This window comes from Xenia sp. Carnegie-2017, unplaced genomic scaffold, assembly GCF_021976095.1.
Source record: "Xenia sp. Carnegie-2017 unplaced genomic scaffold, XeniaSp_v1 HiC_scaffold_2, whole genome shotgun sequence".
Taxonomy (NCBI): Eukaryota; Metazoa; Cnidaria; class Anthozoa; order Malacalcyonacea; family Xeniidae; genus Xenia; species Xenia sp. Carnegie-2017.
In genome coordinates this window covers 1333190-1355377 of record NW_025813482.1, presented here as the reverse complement: position 1 = coordinate 1355377, position 22188 = coordinate 1333190, and the positions used below count along the sequence as shown (strand labels likewise).

The window sequence follows — 22188 nt, the reverse complement described above, 5'->3', positions numbered from 1 at the left end:
TAAGTTCCTAAATTTGTTTTTTTGCTCATACATTTTATTCCGTAGTGTTTACAATATTCTATTATCTTAGTTAAAAGGAGAAAAGGGTGATCCAGGTCCACCAGTAAGTAACAATGTTATTTTTTAATTAGCTGCTTAAGCAAAAGCGCGTGGTTTGTAAAAAGTTGATTACTCAAAAACAGGGCATGTATTTTATTTTTTTCTTTAATTGCTTGCATATGGAATACATAATGAAAACTGCACTGTTTGGTTTAGAAATTTTTGTTGTTTACTTTGCGTATTTCAAAAGTTTCGTTTAACGGTACATCCTAAAATGCTTCTAAACAAATCAAAGTTCGCTACCCCATGGAAAGTGACGCCTGTCATATAATAAATTGATGTTAAAAGACTAATTTCAGCTGTCTATTTCGTAATTAACAAGTAAAAATATATACTTCTTTTTCTCTTTTGTGATGTAAATTAAAATTACAAAGATTTAGCGCCCTAAATTGCAGCATTACGCTACGTCTAATAATTATTGATTTATTTTGATTTAAGGGCTTCCCAGGAGCCCCAGGTGAAGGAGGTCTGAAAGGTTTTCAAGGAGGTCCAGGCCGAAGGGTAAAGTATACAATTATTGTGTAGTACTAAATATTACTTGCAACTTGGCCAAAAGCGACTCACAAGCAGCTCACAACTTGTTTTACCCAAATTCAAACTCCTTTGTGTCACCTTTCTTCTCTTGCATTGTTTTTAAAGAAGAATTTCTGCAACATATTTTCATCCCTCCCCACTCAATTTTTTTATGTATGTTTCAGGGTTTACCAGGCGCTCCGGGAGTCCCAGGCAATGTTGGTGTTGCAGGTCCTCCAGGCCGACCATACACTAATACCGGGGTGAGTTGGGTGAACATAGTTGCCCTTGATATAGACTGCAAAATGTGCACTAGAAGTGTATTTTGAAAATGTTTAAGAATATAAAATTTCTTGACGTTTCGATAGAAGAAACAAATGTTTTGTCTCGCAAAAATCGACTTACAAAGTTGAAATTTATTGTGAAATGGCATAAATGGCACCCAATTACCTATTTGTGCCACATACAAACAGTTATCGTCGAGTAGACTTCTGCTACATCTAATAGTGTTACTAATTGTTCATAATTCAAATCAGAAAAATTGTCGATTATTTCATAGTTTTTGTTTCTGTTTTTCAAAAAAAAAACTAAATTTCTTTCATTGTTTTCACATCTGCTGCAAAGCAGGTTTTAAAATACACAGCTGAATACACAGCAATTAAGCAAAAACAGAAGAATTGACAATTTTTCGGTTCTGTCAAATATTAACGTTAGTAGTAATGTAGAAAGATAAATTGCACAAGTTCTTCTAATTACTACGTACAGTTTCAAAAACGCGTAGAAAATATGTTGCTTTTATTTAAATAAAACTGACCGATTTATCGTTTATGTACACTGAATAAATTTAAACTGTTTGAACTGTGTTTTTAAAAGGCTACACACATGCCCGCTCGTGTGTACCTATTTTTATATTGTTATGGTTTTCCTCCATAGAATATTATCCACAGACCTGGACCACCTGTAAGTAGGAGTTTTTTTTACCAAATTTGACGATGTTGTAGCAGACGAAAATTGCTATATTTTAGCTTAGACATGATATATGTAACTTTCTTTCACAAAAGCGTTAAATTTATTTAATGGCTTTCAATCGATTTCTGCTGTTCATTGATGAACACGTATATAAGGTTGTAGATTTAGAAAATATACAGAAGTTTATTTTCCCATATAGGGTCCACCCGGTCCTCCTGGTGATGATGGTCAACCTGGCCGAGACGTATGTTGAATTTTTTCTTAATAAATTAACATTGGATGAGTGACATATGTATGTATACACCATGTTGACGTGACTTTTCTCAATGCTATAGAAATGAACCTTACATACATACATGTTCACATACTAATAAAGCTTTCATTACAAATGTGAAAACCTCAGATGAACAAGTTTTAACTTACATGTTTTTCAAAAAAAACATGTAAATCTTTGAACTATTACATTTTTGTAGGGCTACAAAGGAGAAGCTGGACCACAAGGTCATGAAGGTCCTCGAGGTCCTCCTGTAAGTACAGCAACCTTTATAATTAATGTCGCAGTCTTGCACAGAATATGATTTATTTAATGCACTCAATCTGTGTTACAGTACACAATTTACATGTCAGATTTTCTCCTTATTTTCTAATGGCTTAATCAGTATAAGATATTTTGACTTTTCATAATGTCCTGCTCAGACTCTTTTTGTGTTAATTTTTGTGAACTCTGTATAAATAAGTTGTTTGAGGTATTTAAGTTTTGAAAATATGATTTAAGCCAAATAACATCCCCCCTGCATCTTTATAACTTTTAGGTTAGTTATTTTCATTTGGTCAGATAATCCCTTAATGTTTTGCCTATGCTTTAATTTACATGCTCAATCTGTTTACCCAGGGTTAAGATAGTTTATAAAATTGGGAAAGAATACATGTGACTTAGATCAGTGCAAGCTTTTGAGTTGTGGCAATACATTTTAATCAATTATGTTAGAAAGCTAAGAGTAACGTACACAAACATTTAGGGAGATCCTGGCTCAACTGGTGATAATGGAGATGCTGGTGTTCCAGGAGATCAAGTGAGTATAATTTTTTAATCACTGAGGTATAAGCTTTCCTATAATTTAAAAAGCAATTATCTAAATTTGGTGTTGTAAGTTTGACTTAAATCTAATTTTTTCTAGTATTTAATAAAATTCAATTGTATTCAGATCATGAATGCTGACATCTAGTTGCCTTTTATTGCTTTGATTACAAAGTGTGGATTAATCTTAAAGATAAAACATTGAACTCTTTTAGGGTGCACGTGGTGCCAAAGGTTATCGTGGCCCTCGTGGAAGTATTGGAGATGCGGTTTGTTTTTTTCATTATATACTTTCAAGGGAAATTATTTATTTAAGAATTCAGGGCATTTAATTGGTTAGTATATGTGAATCTATCATGTGTTACGTAAATTATGCATGGGTACTAAAAATGTTTCACTTGCACTGATGATCTTATTACAACCGCAGCATGAAGGAAAGATGTTCTCCATTTTCGCTCTCCGTACGTTGTTTTCTGAAAATTCCATGAATGCCTAAAAAGTTTAAGTTAAGTTGCAATGGCAGAAGTTGATAAGCCTCGTTTTCATGTAGTCGCACTTCAAACGATTGAAATGATTCGTGAGTAGCGAATGAAACAAAAAATTCTTGCGTACATACCAGTGCCAAGGATAAATTGTTGCACTGACAATAAGACAACAATCGTTGAAACTATCTATGTGATATGCATCCTGTTGAGCAAGAAGTTTCTCGTTTAGGGAGTGCAAGGTCCAAAAGGTGAGAAGGGTATCCAAGGATTCAAAGGTGATAGAGGATGGAGAGGAGATACAGGTCCACAGGGACCTAAGGGACAAAAAGGACAACCTGTAATGATTTCCTACGGTTTCCAATCAAGTTAAATACAGGAATTCTTTAATTTGTTGACTGTTTAATTAGGGTGCTAATGGAGTAGCAGGAGTTCCAGGACGGCCTGGAAGTGCAGTAAGTCAATTTTTTCATTCAATTTTCATCAAGCTATTAAATATTCATTTGAGACAATCTGTGTATACATACTTTTTCGTGTTATGTTTTGCCTTCGTCTTTATATACATTAGTTCAAAAAACAGTAAAAAAGAGTTCTCCAGCATATACGTACCACCATAAATACAAATTTGTGAATCAATAATAAATCATCATGATGCTTAAGTTGGTTGGCAGCTGTGAGAATAATTCTTACTTGCTTAGGGTTTGGATGGACAACCAGGTGCTAAAGGTGACCAAGGCGAACAAGGAGATCGCGTAAGTTTTACAAGTGCCTTTTATGGGATCAAATTTTTAACCCTATACCCATTCAAAGCAATGTAATTTGTAATCATGCATTTTAATTTTATTTGGTATGGTAACGTTGTAGGGTGATCCTGGTCCACCAGGAGAAAGAGGACCTGCTGGTTATCCTGTAAGTAACACTTCTAATAGTTATTATTTATAGTTGGAAAATACGATGAATACTTATAAGATAACCTTACAGAACAACAAAACATCACGTTGACAAATAATAATATCTCGAAATTTCTATAAAAAATTTATTTTTCTTTACTTTATTTTTCAAAGCTATATAGTTAACGATTGTTAACATTACATTTTTGTTTTATATATTTTTGAACATTAAGCCATTATTTCTTTAGTATTTCTCTAAAAATGAGTAGTAACGAACCCATACCGATGATTTTATATGGGGGTGGCTTATTAACCACATTCCTGTATATTGTATCTTCTGATCATAACAGCGTATATGTGGTTCAAACACATGTGGATCAGAAAAACTCGGTCTAATAATCCTGAAGCCACGATGGCTGAAATGAGATGTATAGTTGAGCTTCTTAAAAACATTTTTATGGTGAAGTGCGTTCTATTATTTTCTAATGTGTATGGTACATGTCAGGCGGTTGTCACGTCTTTTGCACAATGAAGTGTACCTTTTTGTAGTGTTTGAAAAGGATCATGTGTCAGATTTTTTTAAATAATACACACCAAACACAATATAATGTATTCTTCGCGTGCTTTGTTACTGGAGATTTAAGTCCGACATCTAAATTGATTATTAGGGTGATGTTGGTACACAAGGTCCTGCTGGCCCTCCTGGTGTTGCTGGTGATCCTGGTGCTCAAGGTGACCAAGGTCCACAGGGTGATGAAGGTCCAGAGGTATTCTTTTGCGTTGAATCATTAAAACATCTTCCTTCTTCAATTTTAGATATATTTTCTTTATTTAGGGTGAACGAGGTGAAGCTGGACCTCCTGGACAGGCCGGTGCACAAGGAGACCCTGTACGGAGAGATATGCGAAATGTTTTTTCGGCTACGTAATCAATTCTTGTTCTTGATAAGAATGTACTTGCTTATATCTAGGGACAAGTTGGTCCTGCTGGAGCTGTTGGACCAAAAGGTGCTACTGGTGATCCAGGTGAACAGGGTAATCAAGGTTTGACTGGCCCACCCGGTCCTCAGGTGAGTAAATATTTGCTGAAAGGCATCTTGATTATACAACTGAATTTTACGTTTTTCAGTTTAAAAATAAAAGATGTATATTGTGTTTGCACAGGCTTATGCAAACTGAGGAGACCTTTGGGTGAATATGAGATCAGTGCAAGCCCAAGACCAAAGGTCGAGGGTTGCATCTGCTTGAGAGTTTAAACAAACGTCATCGAAGTTTGCAAAAGCGAATGCAAACACAAAAAACATCTTTTATTTCTTTTTTGAGATAACAATAATGCAAAACAAATAAATTTAAAAAAACGTTTTAATTTTCCTCTAACATTTATTTATGATTGATTTGCATATTCTTATTGATTCATTTAATTGATCTAGCTCAGATCAGCTTTCACAGGCTAATGCAAACTTGCTATAGACCCATCTGCGCATGCGTTTTAGTGTTTTTATCTGAAATAAATTTTAAAACTTAATTTAGGTTAAAATTAAATACTTGATTCATAAATTATCTCTCAGACATTAAGTCTTGATTAAAAAATTGTCATTTCGTGAAAAATTCAACATTTCATATATTTTAGGGTCCTACTGGTGAAGATGGACAACCTGGTGAAGATGGTGAGAGGGTAAGTTACCCTATCATTACAATAGAAATTTAACAATTATGATAGAAAATATGAATGTCTATTGCAGATAATGGTTGTGTGATTGTAAACAAGTTTTTTAATTCTCTTTAGGGAGATGATGGATATCCTGGTAACTCAGGACGACCTGGTGATAATGGAGAACCTGTATGTACATTATATCAAATACTTTTATAGTCCCAATAGCTCATAGACCTCAACAGATATTACCACCACTGCTCAGTCTTACGTTGATTTAATTTACAATTCTATTTACGTCAAAAGTTTTTCGATTAGTAATATGTTGTTCTTTTGAAATTCAGTAAACAGCCGCATGATAAACTGTTAATGATTCCAAATTACGCCGGATGTGCATTTTTAGTCTATTTTAATAGAGGTTAGGGTTTGGGTTTGAGTTTGAGTTTGAGTTAGGGTTAGGGTCAGGGTTAAGGTTAGGTTTGATTTATTTACTTCCATCATCGGGGTCGTCGGACGTAAATTAAGATTGGAGGGGCGAATCCAGGTTATATTTGTGTTGCCAAATTATGTTTGCATGTTTCGATGCTTATTTACATATTTTAATACGATAGGGTGAACAAGGACCTCCTGGTCCTGATGGCAATGATGGACCGCAAGGTGAACGAGTAAGTAATGTTTTTATCAGTTAAAATATGAAAAAAGTAGTCTCACTGATGCATAAATGAAAATATGGCCTTTTTAAAAACCGTAACTAAACGTATATCAGTTTATTGTTTCATTTTGTTTGAAAAGAATCTTGACAGTTTATTAGAGTTTTTACGTTGGCTTATGAACAACATGGCAACGACAATAAAGCAATGCCTTTAATGTTCTTGTTGGATTTGACACCTAACTCTCAGCATGCCATTTCACATGTATAAAACTTTGATAATTCTTGTAGCATAGTTTGTGCAAAACACATTGCATGAAATATAAAAATGCGAAATTGTACGAGAGTGCGATGAGAAAATTCTGGGAACTTATTCTACGTTAAAAATCATTCATTTGATTAATGCTTATTGTTTAGTGTTTATGTTTATGTTTATTGTTTATTATTTATTGTTTATTGTTTATTCAAGTAAGAAGCCGAATAAATGAGCCTGATCAACCGAGATTCACCCTAGCGATAAATGATTTCGGATAATGGAAAAGATTAAATGCTTATCATCAGATTAATATTCTGGATCATTTTCACAACATTCTAACACGCAAAGCATTATAATGAAAACAAGTAACTGGCCTTATTTGAGAATTACAACAGGAATGACTTGTGGCGCTTAATGAACAGTTGTAATTTTTTCGCTTAAAGGTTTCACTCTTTTTAATGCCTCGAAATCCTTTCACGCTTCATTGAATCTGGCCGGTATGATGTACACAGCCTCTAAATCAATTGAAGCCATAAATTGAATCGCTTTAGTTGTTATATGAACAATTCTAATTCAACAAGAATATGCAATAGTTGAGATTATAAAGTGAATTTTTGAAAGTTTACTAAGGGATGAAAGCATTAACTTTACCATAAGAAATAGACGAAGAATCAAAGATACTGTAACTATCTCTGACATATTAATGCATTATAATGTTGCTTTCAACGACTTGTGCTTTAACAATTATAGATTGATTTCGAAATGGTAGTTTTGAGGATGCGTACTAATAAAATGTGTTACTGTTCTCTTGTAGCCTTCATTAGTTAATCAAATTCTGTTCATTATTTCCAATATAGGGACGAACTGGGGCCCCTGGACCTCCAGGAAGGATTGGTGACCCTGGACCTAAGGTCTGTAGAGCTTATAGCAATAGTTTGAATCGAAAAATTTTGAAATCCGTATTGTAGCTCACATGCATCATGTTTGTTTGGCTGCTACCATCCATGGTTATTGCTGTGACAATTTAATGTTTGTTAATTAAATGATATTTTTGAAACAGGGAGCTAGTGGAGCTCGTGGTCCAGTTGGTCCTAAAGGAGTGAAAGGTCCATCTGTAAGTGTGGGCTCATTTTTTGACACATTTTATTTGTATTTCTACGAATTCTAAATTTTATAAGTCAAAAAATACCGTGGATTGGAAAGGGTCATTTCAAGACGAGATAAAAATATCATTTTTCCGTATTTAGGGTCAAAAAGGCGAAACTGGTTTACCTGGTGCCGTCGGTCTTCGTGGTGATCAGGTACGCTCATGTTTATTGCGGTGAAAATCTTCATATTTTTTAAAAAAGATCTGTCATACATAAACATAAATGTTAGGCAAATTTTTTTTACTTTGCTCTTTAATATAATCCATGTAAAAAGTGCACGGTACGTTATACATTAAGCCCAAGTTTAACAGCGACTAAACTCTGTGTCAAGACAAAATAACCCCAAAGTAACAACAACATAATTATGTATTGAGGCACAATAACTCTCAATGAAACAGCAGAAAGAAAATTTATCAAGGCACAACAAGCTCACTTGATAACAATGTATCAAGACAAAATAACCCTCAATGAAACAGCAGAAAGAAAATTTATCAAGGCACAACAACCTCACTTGATAACAATGTATCAAGGCACAATAACCCTCAATGAAACAGCAGAAAGAAAATTTATTAAGGCACAACAACCTCACTTGATAACAATGTATCAAGGCAAAATAACCCTCAATGAAACAGCAGAAAGAAAATTTATCAGGGCACAACAACCTCACTTGATAACAATGTATCCAGAAAAAATAACCCTTAATGTAAAGTTGCCTTACTTTACGCCTGAGATCAAAGACATTTGGACGATTTTTTTAAGACTTAGCTTTTTACCTATTTCCATCTAGGGAGAACCTGGAATTGACGGAGAACCTGGTGATATTGGTGATCGAGTATGTATACCAGATATATTTATGTGAAGAAGTTAATGCAGACGCTGTATCGTAAAACAAATGGTGTCCGGGCTTTCCTCTTTTATAAATTTATTCTTAAACATTGTACACACTTGACAAAACAAAATTTTTGCATTACGTATCGTCATGTCGTTTTAATTACTGTGATCATGTTAATCAATTTCTATTTATAGACGCTATCAATAGTGTACATACGTAGGTAGCTTCTTCTGAATATAAATCTTCATATTCACAAGACTAAAGATCTTATGCAAAAATTTCAAGAAAACTTTTTTTTTACCAAAAAAACGCAAAATTTATTTGGATCAAAATTATGAATGACCTAATTGCAAGAAGAGAGTGCTACGTATATTATTGTTTGTTACATGTTTATGATTATCAATTGTTATGTAAAACACTTGCTTTCTTTTAGGGTGCATCCGGTCTCCCCGGACAAGATGGTGAAGATGGCAAACCAGGTCTTGCTGTAAGTACTTTTTAAAATGTTTTTCTTTAGTCGTCTCTTTTAGCTTCTTTATACAGTCCGTCTATCACTTTGGTAAAATGTATCATTTTTTGCTTCGGCCGAAAGCAATGTTGTTTTTATGTCGCCGACAAAATTTTTATGAGCTTGTAATTCTTTTTACCCTCGGTTCTAATATGTCATTTCTTTTTCGTCTGTACAAATCACTGATTTTTTTGTATCGTAGGGCCCTGCTGGTGCAGCTGGTTCTCGTGGTGATAAAGGATCAAGGGTAATTCATGGTTCATACTTAGTTTTTCTGCGACTGGCGATTGGTGTGAAATGATCTTTGTTACTGAATTGATTTTTTGATCATTTGATAAGAGAACATGAATGATGCAGGACTTAAAAATGCAGTTGTATTTTGTATCATGTCGTCATGATAGCAGTATTTGTTTACTCCTTTTAATTTGTGATCATTATGAATTTTTAGGGGCCACAAGGACCTCCAGGTCGTATGGGCATGACTGGCGGGAATGGTGCTCAAGTAAGACATTTGCAAATTTCATATACTTATTTCTCCTCTCGCTTTACGTTAGTTTGATAAACTACGAACATTAATCACACCACTTTTTCACAAAGTGCTTTTGCTCATTTCAGTGCAATTGTACCATCAATTCTTCTACCATTAACTAGGGACGGCGCCTGATGTGATATCTTACCCACTTTCTGATTGCTAGAATTAGCAAGCTTAACTTTAATTTAACATAAGGCAATGTGCACTTATGCCATGTAAATTACACCGAGTTTTCCTTAAAATGCGACGATCTCGAGTCAATCGCGTTACAATTGTGAGATATGCTGTTTTTAGGATGAACATTTACTTGTTTTTTATGTGTAGGGTGATCAAGGAGCTCGCGGCGAAAAGGGAGCTAAAGGAAAAGTAGGCGAAAAGGTAAGTTATAATTGAATTATAATTTCGATTGAAACTAGTCATTAACTACATTTGGTTAATAAAATGGAGCGTAACATTTCATCTCATTTTCAATAAGAGCTGATGTTTTTAGAAGTTTTACCCTGACAAAACAAGAGGGAAAATCGATCGATTTCACATTTTTGTCTATTAAGATAAAAAGTTGTTTTTGTTCAACAATACTGTTGTCAACAATCCTAATTATCCATGATCTTCAAAGTACAATGTAGCCATCTGTTTTATGTTGAATTTCAATTAATAAACCTTCTCAGATCAATTTAATCTTATTAAATTTCAACGTATGAAATTATAGTTTAAATTATAAAATGTTGTTCTAGGGTTCAATGGGTGATCAAGGTCCATCTGGTGATAAAGGTGTAGCCGGAAAAGATGTAAGTCGTACATTTCCTGTTGTCAGTTACCTTGTTTTCTATCCGTTTTGGGTCATCTTTAAAAACACATTTGTTGATTGTGCTCTTGCCTCTCTGATCTTGAAGACTCTAAAGAGATAATTGTGTATTTTCATGGTTTGATAGGGTCTTCCCGGTGCTCGTGGTGATGTTGGTCCTGTTGGTGAAACTGGTCCAGAGGTTTGTTCTGTGATTTATTCTTTTATGCATATTCTGAAATTATTGTATAATTACTTCATGTAAGTAAATGGAGTGCTAAATAATTATTGGATTGTCTGTATCATGTCAATCGCTGTATATAATTTTTTTTACAGGGAATTCAAGGTGAACAAGGCTCTCCTGGTCTGCCTGGTAGTGTTGGTCCTGCTGTAAGTTTTCATTTGATTTCGCAAAAATCTGGTTTGATTAATATATATACGAAAGTCAACTTATAGGAGTTTTTCTGCATATGAATATTGTCTCTATTTAGTTTGAGGATTTTGATTTTAACCCTTTAGCAGCCGAGTTTTTTTTCTCGATGTGCTTCCAATCATTTTGTTTTTATTGCCATGTGGCAACACCGCCCCTTGAAAGGATTAAAAACTGACTTAATAGATCCAGTTGTTCATTGATGCTTTTGCTTGTGTAAATTATAAAATAATTTCGAGTAGCAACAAATTTAAAAAACATTCAATAAAAACGATGATTTTTTTAAAAGCAAACATGTTTCGACATTAACACAATGCCATCTTCAGTGCGGATGATAGTGATATAAAATATAAAGCAAATTTTTTTAATCGTTGTTTTCTTTTAGGGAGAGGCCGGCCAAGAAGGCAGGGATGGTGCTCCTGGCAATGCTGTAAGTATTTTGTCAAACATTAGCAACGTTAGTCAATTGCTGATACTTGGCGTTTTGATAAATTGAGCTAAAGAGATACGTAAACGACAATATGGCTGATAATGAAGACCATAGATATTGAAGTGTCTTTTAGATGGTTATCGGAGATAAAGTTACTTTATTGACTAATTTTTTTTTTGATAAAGTCAAGTTGCTTCTAGGTTTCAAATGTTATTTTTTCGAAAGGTATTTTGGACCTACAGGGGAATTAAATCTTATTTATTAGTGTAATTTACGTAAGGTTTTGAAGTACGTGTTAGGCTATTTACTGATGTTAGTTGGGGTCTCCAAAGGATTAAACTTTGTTTAACAATGTTATTTAGGGTCTACAAGGACCACCTGGTCCCCAAGGTCCACGAGGTGCTCCAGTAAGTGCATTTGAAACATGTCTGTGCATTTTTGTGCTTGCAAAGTATGCTCCCTCTGACATTGTTATTCTTTTTTTTCACAAGAATAATGAAAAAACACGCAACCTGAAAAATGATTCAATTATTAACTGAATTTTTAATAGTTTGTTTAATGTTTAACACACATGTATAGCACTTTAGCATACGATCTTTCTTGACTTAAAGTTCTGTTATTTGAGTATTAGTAACTTTAAGGTTCAGCAAGGAAAGAAATTTTTTTAAAGAAATCATTCGTTTTTCCAAAAACTCGGCAATCAATGTTTTGTTTTATGTTTGTGAATGTTGTAATAATAAAACTTAACTGAAAGAGCTTCAATTGTTAAGGGACGTGATGGTGATAACGGTCCAATTGGTAACGTTGGAAGTGACGGCCGACCTGTAAGTACAGTAGATTTTTATTGCGTAACATGAGAAATGTACAATTCATACAAATGTAGTTTCCATCGAGAAATGTACAATTTTGCATGTTCATACATTCAGAACATCAGAAAATGCAAAATTCTCCCTTTTCGCATCAATGTAACTTTATCTACAGCACTAAAATGCCTTCTTGCAATAATGTTTAATATGATACATATGTCAAAAACCATGATGAAATGTACGTATGTCGTTATAGAAATAGAAATATCCAGCTCATCATTAAGCTGTTCTTTGCCATCTATATCAAATTTCAAAATGAACAAATCACAGTCAATGCGTTTTCTTATAAAAAATTTAGTCGTTTGTGTTGTTGCCATTTTATGAATGAAGCATAAACATTGCAGGGTCCTCAAGGTGCACGTGGACCACAAGGTGCTATGGGATCACCTGGACATCAGGTAACCACGTGTAACATATAGAAGGAATATTATTATTTAAGGCTTATGCAAACACAGTAAACATCTTTAGAGAACCCTACAAAAGATCAGTGGAAGCCCGAGACCGAAGGTCGAGGGTTGCATCTGCTCAAGAATAACATAATAATTTGAAAAAAGCAAATTTAAAACAAACGTTTTGATATTTCCTCTAAAATTTATTCATGTGTTGAACATGTTTTGTTAAAGGAAAAAATACGATTCTCATATTTATGATACGTATCTTTCGGTACGATTTTACGATTGTTGGTTTTGTTGAGTATTTAGTTATAAATCATAAATTCAACATTTACTACTCAATAAAGACATTTACTGTTACTTTAAGAATTTGAAATTCTTCATTAAAAGGAACAAAGCCTTTAAGCTAAATTTAATTTTTGTTCACGAAGAATTTGCCATTTTTGTCGTAAACAAACATCTCATTGTATTTAAGGGTTATCCTGGACCTGATGGTCTTCCCGGTACTGATGGCGCACCTGGAGCAAGAGTATGTACTCAAGCACTGTTTGTTTGTTATATAAATCTGTTTTGATCGGTGATTAAATCTAGTCATAAGTACTTTGCGCATGCGTAGTATTAACTGTTCAAGAAATTAGTATCTTACCATAATCGAAACATCACACTGCTTCGTATTTGTTACTTTTCATACGAAGTCATTAATTATACAAACAACTAAACCTTTATACGTATTACAAAAGGGTGAACAAGGTGAACCTGGTCAATCTGGAGAAGATGGTGCTGATGGAAGACGGGTACGAAAGCAAGCGATTTCTTTGTATTTCATTTATGCATCATATTCATAAGATTATACTTTCGTATTTACTTTCATGGTGGCATTCTTTTTCCCATATCTGTTATCTTTAGGGTGAAGATGGACAACCTGGAGCCGATGGTATTCAAGGACCACCTGGTAGACGTGTAAGTAGATCATTTTTGCTCCATGAGTGTCTTTTGTCAAAGTCAATTCAGCTGTTGTGAGAGTTCAAAGCTAAACCTTGTTTTATTTTCAGGGTGATCAAGGTGATGCTGGTCCTCCTGGTGTCGATGGTCAAATTGGAAATCCCGTATGAATACGTCATTTGTCAATCACAATCTGCAGTCATAAAAAATAATGAAATACTCTTTCTTTAGGGTCCCAGTGGTGACACTGGTGCCCCAGGTCCCAAGGGTCAAGAAGGACCAAGGGTAAGTTAATGATTTTATCAATATTTAACACTCTCTTGCTAATTGAATAGTTATACCAATCTAAACTTCATTAAAACAAAATTTTAATCAATTTTTATTGTTTTTGGTTTTTTTATGTATATTTGCGATCCCATTGATAATTTTTCCTAGGGACTTAGCGGAAGCATCGGCGATGCTGGACCAGTTGGTGCCAAGGGTCTAAAGGTAACACTTTACCTACACAATAAATTAAAACTTGTGAGAATACCATATTTGTACAAACACTCTCTCGCTGATACAATGCACTGATTTTAAATAAGAATTTGTGTTATAATATATGAGACAATGAAGCACTCTCACCTAATCGTATTTATAAAAAAATACCGAGAACCTTAATGCTTCAAAATTATTGCTACGTACTCTCTGAAAGGAAACGCTAAACTAAAACTTTCTAGTCTTTATACACGAACAATATCTTGTCGTCTTCAAGATGACCTGTAAAGAAATACTTTTATGAAAAAACGTGAATAAGATAACTCTGACATAAAGCTGATATAACGAGTGCTAGAAAAACTGTAAAATTGATTGTTTGATTCTCATTATACCTTATCCATTTTCAAAGCATATAAATCCTATAAACTGTCATTTCTTCGGTATTCTTATGTAGTTGCAAATGAAATCGCAGGTCAAAAAACTGACTTTTGAAATGTTTTAGGGTGAAGCCGGCGAACCTGGTGAAAAGGGCGCTCCTGGTGAACAAGGAGCACCGGTATGAAATATTTTGATGCTTGTGATGAGAAAGCAAACAATCGTTCACTGAAAATGTCGGATGAAAATGTTCAGACTACAGAATACATGACTTGTGGTCGACATGATAATTTTTCTTTTTTTTAATTTGCTTCGTGTAGGGAAAATTCTTTGCTCAGTGTTGTGTGGCAATGCGCTATGTTAATATAAATATAACGATTATGAAGTGATCTTTATTCAAAGCGGAGGGTTATAGTTGGCGAAATATTTTTGTGTATTTAGGTATTTTTACTAATTTTTCTGCAGGGCAAACAAGGTCCTCGAGGATCTCGTGGACCAGATGGAGATGCAGGATTAGTTGTAAGTATCGTAAAAATATTTCTTTTTTTTGACAAGCAGCTTATACTTTTTATTGCTAAGTTTGTCTGCAGTGATATGTTGTGTGGAAAAAGTCATACAACACATAGATAAGCATAAACAACGTTAGCTTTTTCGGTGGGAAATCACTTAGTTGTAGAGAGTTAAAGTTTCGCAATGATGGCAAACCGCAAAAAGTCACGTGATCATTGCTTTGCAGTTTGTGGTATAGGCTTTAACTACAAGAGGCCCTTTTTGCGGTAGCTAACGCACAGAAAACGTTTTAATACTTATAATACAACAAAATGACGTTAATGGCTCAAGGTTATATTTTTGTATGAGTATATAACATGAAAATGCTTTTTTCCACGGCTAAGTTTTAAGAAAACGTGAAATTTAGCTCAGAATAATGCGAATTGTAAAATACAAATGCAAAACGCCACATTAAATTCAAATTTTTTTGAAACGGAATTCCTCAACGGCATGCGGGTAGTTTGTTGTTTGCTGTAAACACAAAACTAAAACTCTCTATTGTTTGAATCTTCACTGTGGTTTTTGCAAACACATTTTTTTTTGAGTTGCATGTAGTTTAGCAACGCCATAGGAAATTATTAAAGTTAAAGAGGTCAACGGTTATGGCCAAAATATATGCGATCGAGCCCCCCCCTTTTTTTCTTGCCTCCTCCTCCTGTTCCTGATGGTCTTGTCGCTTCGTTGCTGAAGTACAGTGCAGTGACGTACTTTGTATCAAATGGCAAATGGCATTGAACTTACCATCGTTTCACCTGTAAATACATCATTCAGTTTACAAGGGAAATAACGCATGCATTTGCATGTGATAGCAAGTCAATGTTGTAGAATTGTTTTTATTGTGATAAGTTACTTTATTTACTGTCGAAGTGTTAGGACATATTGTTTACTGAAAATAATGTGCGTTTTTTGTTCCAGGGTCCTGATGGAGCACGCGGTCTTCCTGGAAGTCCTGGAAGCGCTGGTGTGAAGGTGGGATTTTTAATCGCTTTTTTCAAGGCTTTGAAGCAGTGTAAAACGGATTCACTTGATCCATAAAATATTACTTTGTGATTCAGCATTTCATTGCATTTTATTTTTGTGGGAGTAAACAATTGGTTTTTATCACACAGGGTCCATCTGGACAACGTGGTCCAATTGGTAACACAGGAAAACCTGGCGCTCCCGTAAGTTTTTCGAATTTACTTAACCTAGGGATGGTCCCGTTTTAGCTTGTTTAACACGGGTGGTCTGAGTATCAGATCTATTTCTTGGGTCGAGATCATGATTCATGCTCTTTACATCCAAAGCTGACTATCCCATCTCAACTAGCAATTTTACCCTGACATCTCGACTAACACTCCTGAGAAACCTGAGTTTATTGAGAAACCTTGTATTACAAAACATGTTGACATGCCAACAAAAGAAATCTCGCGTTGATAATCTATACCTTCATAGATTTTTCAGGGTTTGTCATCCTCCCGATCTTAGCATTTCGATTAGTGATGATATTTTTGTACAAAATCAGGTTTTAATTAATGGTAATTTTAGGGTGAGCAAGGTCCAAGCGGGGGTCGTGGTGCTAATGGTGCTCCTGGTGCATCTGTAAGTATAAATAATAACAAGATAAAAAAATCGACCTATCATTATGCATTGCCATCGTTTGTTTATTTTTATGTCTCGCTGTATTTCGCACTGACTCGGATACCTTTAAATTTCTTCTTTTCCATAAAAAATATTAAAGTAATTATTCAATTACATATATTTATTGACGTTACTTAAAGAAATACGTCTACAAGGCTGGAGCGATTGCAAAATATGAAGTCACAAATACTCTTGCCAGTTAATTTCATGCTTCTAAAAATTTCTGATTAAGTGAGTAATGCATGATGGTTGGAACTCACTCTAACAAAGAACGTCAACTCACCCTAAGTCAACTTATTCTACGTCAACTCACTCTACGTCAATTTATTCTACGTCAACTCACTCTACGTCAACTCACTCTACGTCAACTCCTGTACGTGACTCACTCTACGTCAACTCGCTCCACGTCAACTCGCTCTACGTCAACTCACTCCACTTAATTGTTTCAAATAGATTAAAGTTGAAGGTTAATTTTGCCATCTGTGACGTCGCACTGGTTATCTTTTGAAAGCTTGCATCAGATTAACTCTTTTCCTTTAGGGAGCTGACGGTGCTGATGGTAAACCCGGCAACGCTGGTGCAAAAGGCCCTCAGGTAAACTTGTTTTTAGATAACTTGACGTGACAAAGCATAGGCCTCTGAACTTTAATATGACCCGTAGTGTTGTTGGTTATAGGATATGCCGTAATTATTTCAGCGGCTCATAAATTCAAATGCAGCACTGTTGTTTAGACAATTTCTAAACCTTATTTAAAGACTAAAATATTAGTAATGCGATTATCTCTCAGGTGTTTTGAATTGGAAATATACTTACGCAATTGTATTTTGGATGTTTGGAAATTATCGGAAATTTTGTGTCTTTAATAAAATTGTTGTAGAAATGACTAGCTTGCATTCATACAAAGCTTAGTGATAAATCATAGTGAAGTACTTATTATTTTACGTTACACATAAAGGCTGAAACACACGAGGCAGTCGCTTTAGTCGCGCGTCTAAAACTACCGCTTTGCGTGGTTACTAAGCTAGTAGCGTAGTCGCGTCAGCTAGTCGCTTTGAAAGTTCAACATGTTGAACTTTTGACTTTGGTCGCTTCAGTCGCTTTACACTGATTGGCCAATAGATACATTTTAACTTCCTAAATGCATATCATATTTCCTGTCATAAGCATCATACGAAATTTATAGATTATACCTTGGAAAACGAAGGCAATATATAGTGAATTCACACTGGAATCTTTCAGTTTTTATATGACTTATCAAATAGGGACAATAGGAGCTACAAACTGGAACCCTAATGCACAACCTAAATTCACAGAATAGAATTATCCACGATATACGCGTAATGTGCTATGATCATATTGGCGTGTTTTAACTGGCTTGTTCTCTTTTCTCCACATAGTAGTTTGTACTGAGTAAATATTCATATATTAGTAGCTATAATAAAGGCCAAAATAAAAAGTCTAAGTGATATCTGTGTCTGTAACAAACAGAAATCTCCGCCATGTTCAATAGACGCCACGGTAAAAGACGCGATGGTCGCTGCATGTGTGTTTCTAGCGTTCAAGCGACTGACGCGTGCGCATCAATTCGCTTTGGACGCGCGACTGAAGCGACTGCCCAGTGTGTTTCAGCCTTAAAAGCCGTTTCTTAGTAGCAGCTGTTAATGTGAAAAAAACCTACAAGCTCGACCCTCTCAGATTAAGCTTTTCTTGTTAAAAGTTATGTTCGATTTCTCAAGCCATGAAAGAGCTGGACATTCCCAATAAATAATTCAAATTTATCTGAAATACTTTCTACTCCTTTTCAATTGTCGTGTGCATTTAGGGACCGATGGGAGCAGTTGGAGATCCTGGAGCTGCTGGAGCACCTGGGGAAGTTGTTAGTAAAGTTTATAATTTATTCAGAAATAATTGCGCATTTTGTACTAGACATTCTCCTCGTGCTAAGTACTCAATGTTTTTGTTACTCGTTTTAGGGTGAGGCTGGACCTAAAGGACAGCAAGGAAGCACGGGTCCACCAGGACCACCGGTAGGACCACAATATTGCAATTAAATTTTGACTTCATAAATTACGCACTGATATTAGTTGACCCAAGTTTGATATTCTCTGAGCATATGTTTGCTTTGGAGATATTTAATTACATGGCTATTGGAAGAACATATTTTTAGAAACTTACTTTAACATCCGAGAAGCAACTAGGCAAACTTTGCTGACCCAAACATTGCTAACCCAAGAAAGGACGAAAATTTTAGTCAATGCGTTTTACAATGCATGTATAATTTGTGGTTTAGCACGTCTATCGCCTCTAAAGATGTGTATTGATGATAACATTGTGACCCTCTCAGCTTTGACATGGAGAGAGGGTTGATAATTTAGGCCGTAGTCTGATATTTTGAGTGGCAATTGAAAGCATTTTCCTATCATTTTGTTGCCATGACAAAATGTTATGCTTCTAAACATAAACATTTTTAGGGTGAAGCGGGCGTTGAAGGAGAACAAGGTGTTGATGGTGTCGATGGTGAAAAGGTAAGTGTCACAATTTGCTCTGCGAGATTGTAGAAACAATATAAATCAGACAGCATGAGTCTGCTGAAGCAAAAGGCATAAAGAAATTAATTTGTATGTTTACGTATAGTGAACAAATAATAATGTTTGATGCGTAACATTTTCATTTTTCAGAAATGTATACTTCATATAATACTGTAGCTTTAAGCTCGATAAAAAATTGCAAAGTCTTGTTTTGATTATTAATTGCTTTTCAGCGTAGCATAATTTCATTACATTAAATAAGTTACTGTAACATTTATTTCAATGATATGTAATTTAAGAAGGTTAAAAAAGTTTGCTAAAGTGTAAGTTATCAGTGAGTTCTGAACGTCTGTATAGTTACATCTTCTTCGTTCGTCTTTTTTTAAGGGTGATAAAGGACCTCCTGGTTACCCTGGAAACAACGGGAAAAATGGTGAAAATGTGAGTACATATTTTCGTACATAATGTGTTACAGACGTTTGTTGGGGTAGCGATAAAAGTTGTTTGCGTTGGCGATTCATATTATTACTGAATTTCCTAAACCGCAAAATTCGACATTGATATTATCAGATATTGTGTGTGTGGTTTCCCCTTTTTCAGTGGATATGCAATAAAACATTCCACAATTTTATTCTGTTAAATCCGCGTTTATAGAAATTTGATATAAGTTTTTATATCATTCGTCAATTATTTAGGGTAGCCCAGGAAAGAATGGTCCACCTGGACCAAAAGGTGAAGCTGGTCCTAGTGTAAGTAATGTTTGAGCTTCTGTTTTACCCATCCAATCTATACGTCACTAAATGTTAACTTTACTCCTTAACTTCAAAATTAATGAAAGAGCATTGTGTGTTAATGTAGGGCGTGCCTGGATCGCCTGGCACTTTAGGACCGAATGGCGAACCTGGATATCCTGGACCACGAGGTGAAACAGGTCAATCTGGACCAGCTGGCCCAGATGGAGAAGCGGTAATGTTGCAATTTCATAACAGTGTAAAATGCGAAAGTGATTGTTTTCATGAGGTAGTAGCAAGAAAGCTGCCTAGTGTAGAAAATGAGTTGGTGTGATTAAAATCTACCAATTTAGAATGATTTGACAGAAGGGATCTTAGAAGTTGAGTACTTATGCACGTGAAAGGGATGGTGGGGTTGGGTTTGTCATCACATCTGCTTTTTGAGTTGACTTTTCTCGCCGTTAGATTATTCTTTGGATAATCTATTTGATCACTCTATCTGATCATTAGATTTGATCATTAGATTAGATATCTTCTTTAGATTATGATTTGATTTGTCCATTAGATCCCAGGGGGCATGCTGTACTTAATCCCATTCTATTGAATTTAATTGTGATTGCAGATTATAACTTATGAATGTATAAATATTATCCTTTTGCCCCAAATTATCGATCTTTCGGGTCCCTGCTTGATTAAGAGAGTTGAATCCATCAGTAAAGTTGGCTGTCTTATTTCGTTGAGTTTTGATTGATTCTGTAGTTTTCCAACTGTAGCTAATTTGTGTGACACAAATCAGCAAACAGTGTAAATAATACAACAGACAAATATCCGTTGTGTGGCCATTTTTATCGTTACACAAAAGTAGCCTTAAAACTGAACCGTTTATTACATTTACAGGGAGTAGCTGGTGTTGATGGTGATCCTGGTGAGCCTGGTAAACAAGGTCAAAAGGTACGCAAAATGTAACCAACAAATTTTGATTTTTGCTCTATTAACATAAAATCGTTGCATCATAAATTTAAAGATAAGTTATATAATCTCAAAGCCGTTTTATAGTTTATCTAGAAGAAGATTAATTTTTTTTTAAAATGTATTACACTAAATAGAGCCTTCACCATTTTTGCCATGTTATTTGAAAGAAATTTTTCTTAAAAACTTAGCGAAGGTTCTTTTACTCATACTTACGTACTTGTATAACGTGTAGCTGGTACCTATAACCAACAATGATCTAAACGGATTTTTATTGTCTCTTATTTTAGGGAAAACGTGGAGAAATTGGTAATGCCGGCCGAGATGGATTAGCTGGTGAAAAAGTATGCCAAACTATTTTTGTCATTTTTTCTGCAAAAAGCTGCTTTCGTGCTATAGAGTTCCTTAAAACTTTTCTTTTCTTTTTCTATTTCTTGGAAACGTTTGAAAACTATATTATAATATTAACAGAAATAGTACGAATGATGATATCATAGAAGCCTAATGTTGATTTGTTTTGTTTTACAAAACAGGGTGACAAGGGATGGAATGGACCACGTGGTGAACGAGGTCTACTTGGTGAACGGGTATTGGTTTTAACTAACGTTTTGCTTTGATCAACATTGAAGAATACTTCGATTTTCCTCGATCTTTTTTAATCTCGCATTTTGTGTTATTCTCACATAGGGTCCTCCAGGTGCTGTAGGTACTGCTGGTGAAAGAGGAACTAGCGGTTTGGAGGTGATTTTTATTTGTTTTGTTTTTATTTTGATTATATAATATTCTCCTTTACACTCTGCAATCAATGATATTTTTCTAAATACATTGAGTGTTGTGTAAGGAGATGTTTTGAGTAGTATTCTAATTTTTGACAAATGCTATTTTAGGATATTAAAGGGTTATAGGATGAAGGATATGAATGTTCTTTTTCTTTGTAGGGTCCACCAGGTCCTAGTGGCCGAAGTGGTCCGCCTGGTCCTCCTGGTCCAACCGTAAGTTTTTGAAACCAATAACAGACGCATTCATACGATCCAAGTTATTGTTCATAATAGTGAAAATTGAGATAATTGTTTATTGAGCAGTGAAAGTGCTAGCTTTTATTCATATGTATATAAAGAGCACCCAAAATAAGTGTACATACGTCTATATTCAGATTGATCTTCTGCTTTATGTCATTACCTAATCCGGACATGCAACTGGTCTTTAAGAAATAAAAAACAAACTTATATTATTTTATAATAAAAAGTGCAGTAGTTAAGGGCGAATAAATGTTTTTTTGATATGCATGTGTCAATGAGATATGCTATCAACCATTTTGCTATAATATTTTTGTAGTGAAAGTAATTTGTGGTGACTTTTTTGTACCGCTTACTTAAGGTTGGGGTCGTTGTTTAGAAGATTTATGACAGAAATTTGCTTTTTCTTAAAATGAAATCTGTTCAGCTTCAAAGTCCAGTATTTTTGCAGGATATTATTTCCTTTCTGTAT

The 22188-nt window shown here is 34.8% G+C and overlaps 1 protein-coding gene across 1 annotated transcript in view; it reads left to right on the top strand.

The window, feature by feature from the left end:
• Positions 1–22188, top strand: part of LOC124440847 (collagen alpha-1(I) chain-like) — a 28684-nt gene that overhangs the window by 1879 nt on the left and 4617 nt on the right. The window contains exons 3-58 of the mRNA XM_046991284.1: positions 71–103; positions 538–600; positions 798–875; positions 1546–1572; positions 1781–1825; positions 2055–2108; positions 2601–2654; positions 2875–2928; positions 3374–3481; positions 3552–3596; positions 3840–3893; positions 4006–4050; positions 4700–4798; positions 4867–4920; positions 5002–5100; positions 5661–5705; positions 5817–5870; positions 6293–6346; positions 7444–7497; positions 7647–7700; positions 7834–7887; positions 8522–8566; positions 9000–9053; positions 9277–9321; positions 9523–9576; positions 9931–9984; positions 10341–10394; positions 10539–10592; positions 10727–10780; positions 11206–11250; positions 11613–11657; positions 12021–12074; positions 12461–12514; positions 12984–13037; positions 13249–13302; positions 13415–13468; positions 13561–13614; positions 13682–13735; positions 13886–13939; positions 14430–14483; positions 14768–14821; positions 15767–15820; positions 15961–16014; positions 16379–16432; positions 17012–17065; positions 18295–18348; positions 18446–18499; positions 18944–18997; positions 19388–19441; positions 19696–19749; positions 19859–19966; positions 20629–20682; positions 20991–21044; positions 21234–21287; positions 21388–21441; positions 21639–21692. Of these exons, the coding sequence (XP_046847240.1) occupies positions 71–103; positions 538–600; positions 798–875; positions 1546–1572; positions 1781–1825; positions 2055–2108; positions 2601–2654; positions 2875–2928; positions 3374–3481; positions 3552–3596; positions 3840–3893; positions 4006–4050; positions 4700–4798; positions 4867–4920; positions 5002–5100; positions 5661–5705; positions 5817–5870; positions 6293–6346; positions 7444–7497; positions 7647–7700; positions 7834–7887; positions 8522–8566; positions 9000–9053; positions 9277–9321; positions 9523–9576; positions 9931–9984; positions 10341–10394; positions 10539–10592; positions 10727–10780; positions 11206–11250; positions 11613–11657; positions 12021–12074; positions 12461–12514; positions 12984–13037; positions 13249–13302; positions 13415–13468; positions 13561–13614; positions 13682–13735; positions 13886–13939; positions 14430–14483; positions 14768–14821; positions 15767–15820; positions 15961–16014; positions 16379–16432; positions 17012–17065; positions 18295–18348; positions 18446–18499; positions 18944–18997; positions 19388–19441; positions 19696–19749; positions 19859–19966; positions 20629–20682; positions 20991–21044; positions 21234–21287; positions 21388–21441; positions 21639–21692 (3135 nt within the window). The remainder of the gene's footprint in view (positions 1–70; positions 104–537; positions 601–797; positions 876–1545; positions 1573–1780; positions 1826–2054; positions 2109–2600; positions 2655–2874; positions 2929–3373; positions 3482–3551; positions 3597–3839; positions 3894–4005; positions 4051–4699; positions 4799–4866; positions 4921–5001; positions 5101–5660; positions 5706–5816; positions 5871–6292; positions 6347–7443; positions 7498–7646; positions 7701–7833; positions 7888–8521; positions 8567–8999; positions 9054–9276; positions 9322–9522; positions 9577–9930; positions 9985–10340; positions 10395–10538; positions 10593–10726; positions 10781–11205; positions 11251–11612; positions 11658–12020; positions 12075–12460; positions 12515–12983; positions 13038–13248; positions 13303–13414; positions 13469–13560; positions 13615–13681; positions 13736–13885; positions 13940–14429; positions 14484–14767; positions 14822–15766; positions 15821–15960; positions 16015–16378; positions 16433–17011; positions 17066–18294; positions 18349–18445; positions 18500–18943; positions 18998–19387; positions 19442–19695; positions 19750–19858; positions 19967–20628; positions 20683–20990; positions 21045–21233; positions 21288–21387; positions 21442–21638; positions 21693–22188) is intronic.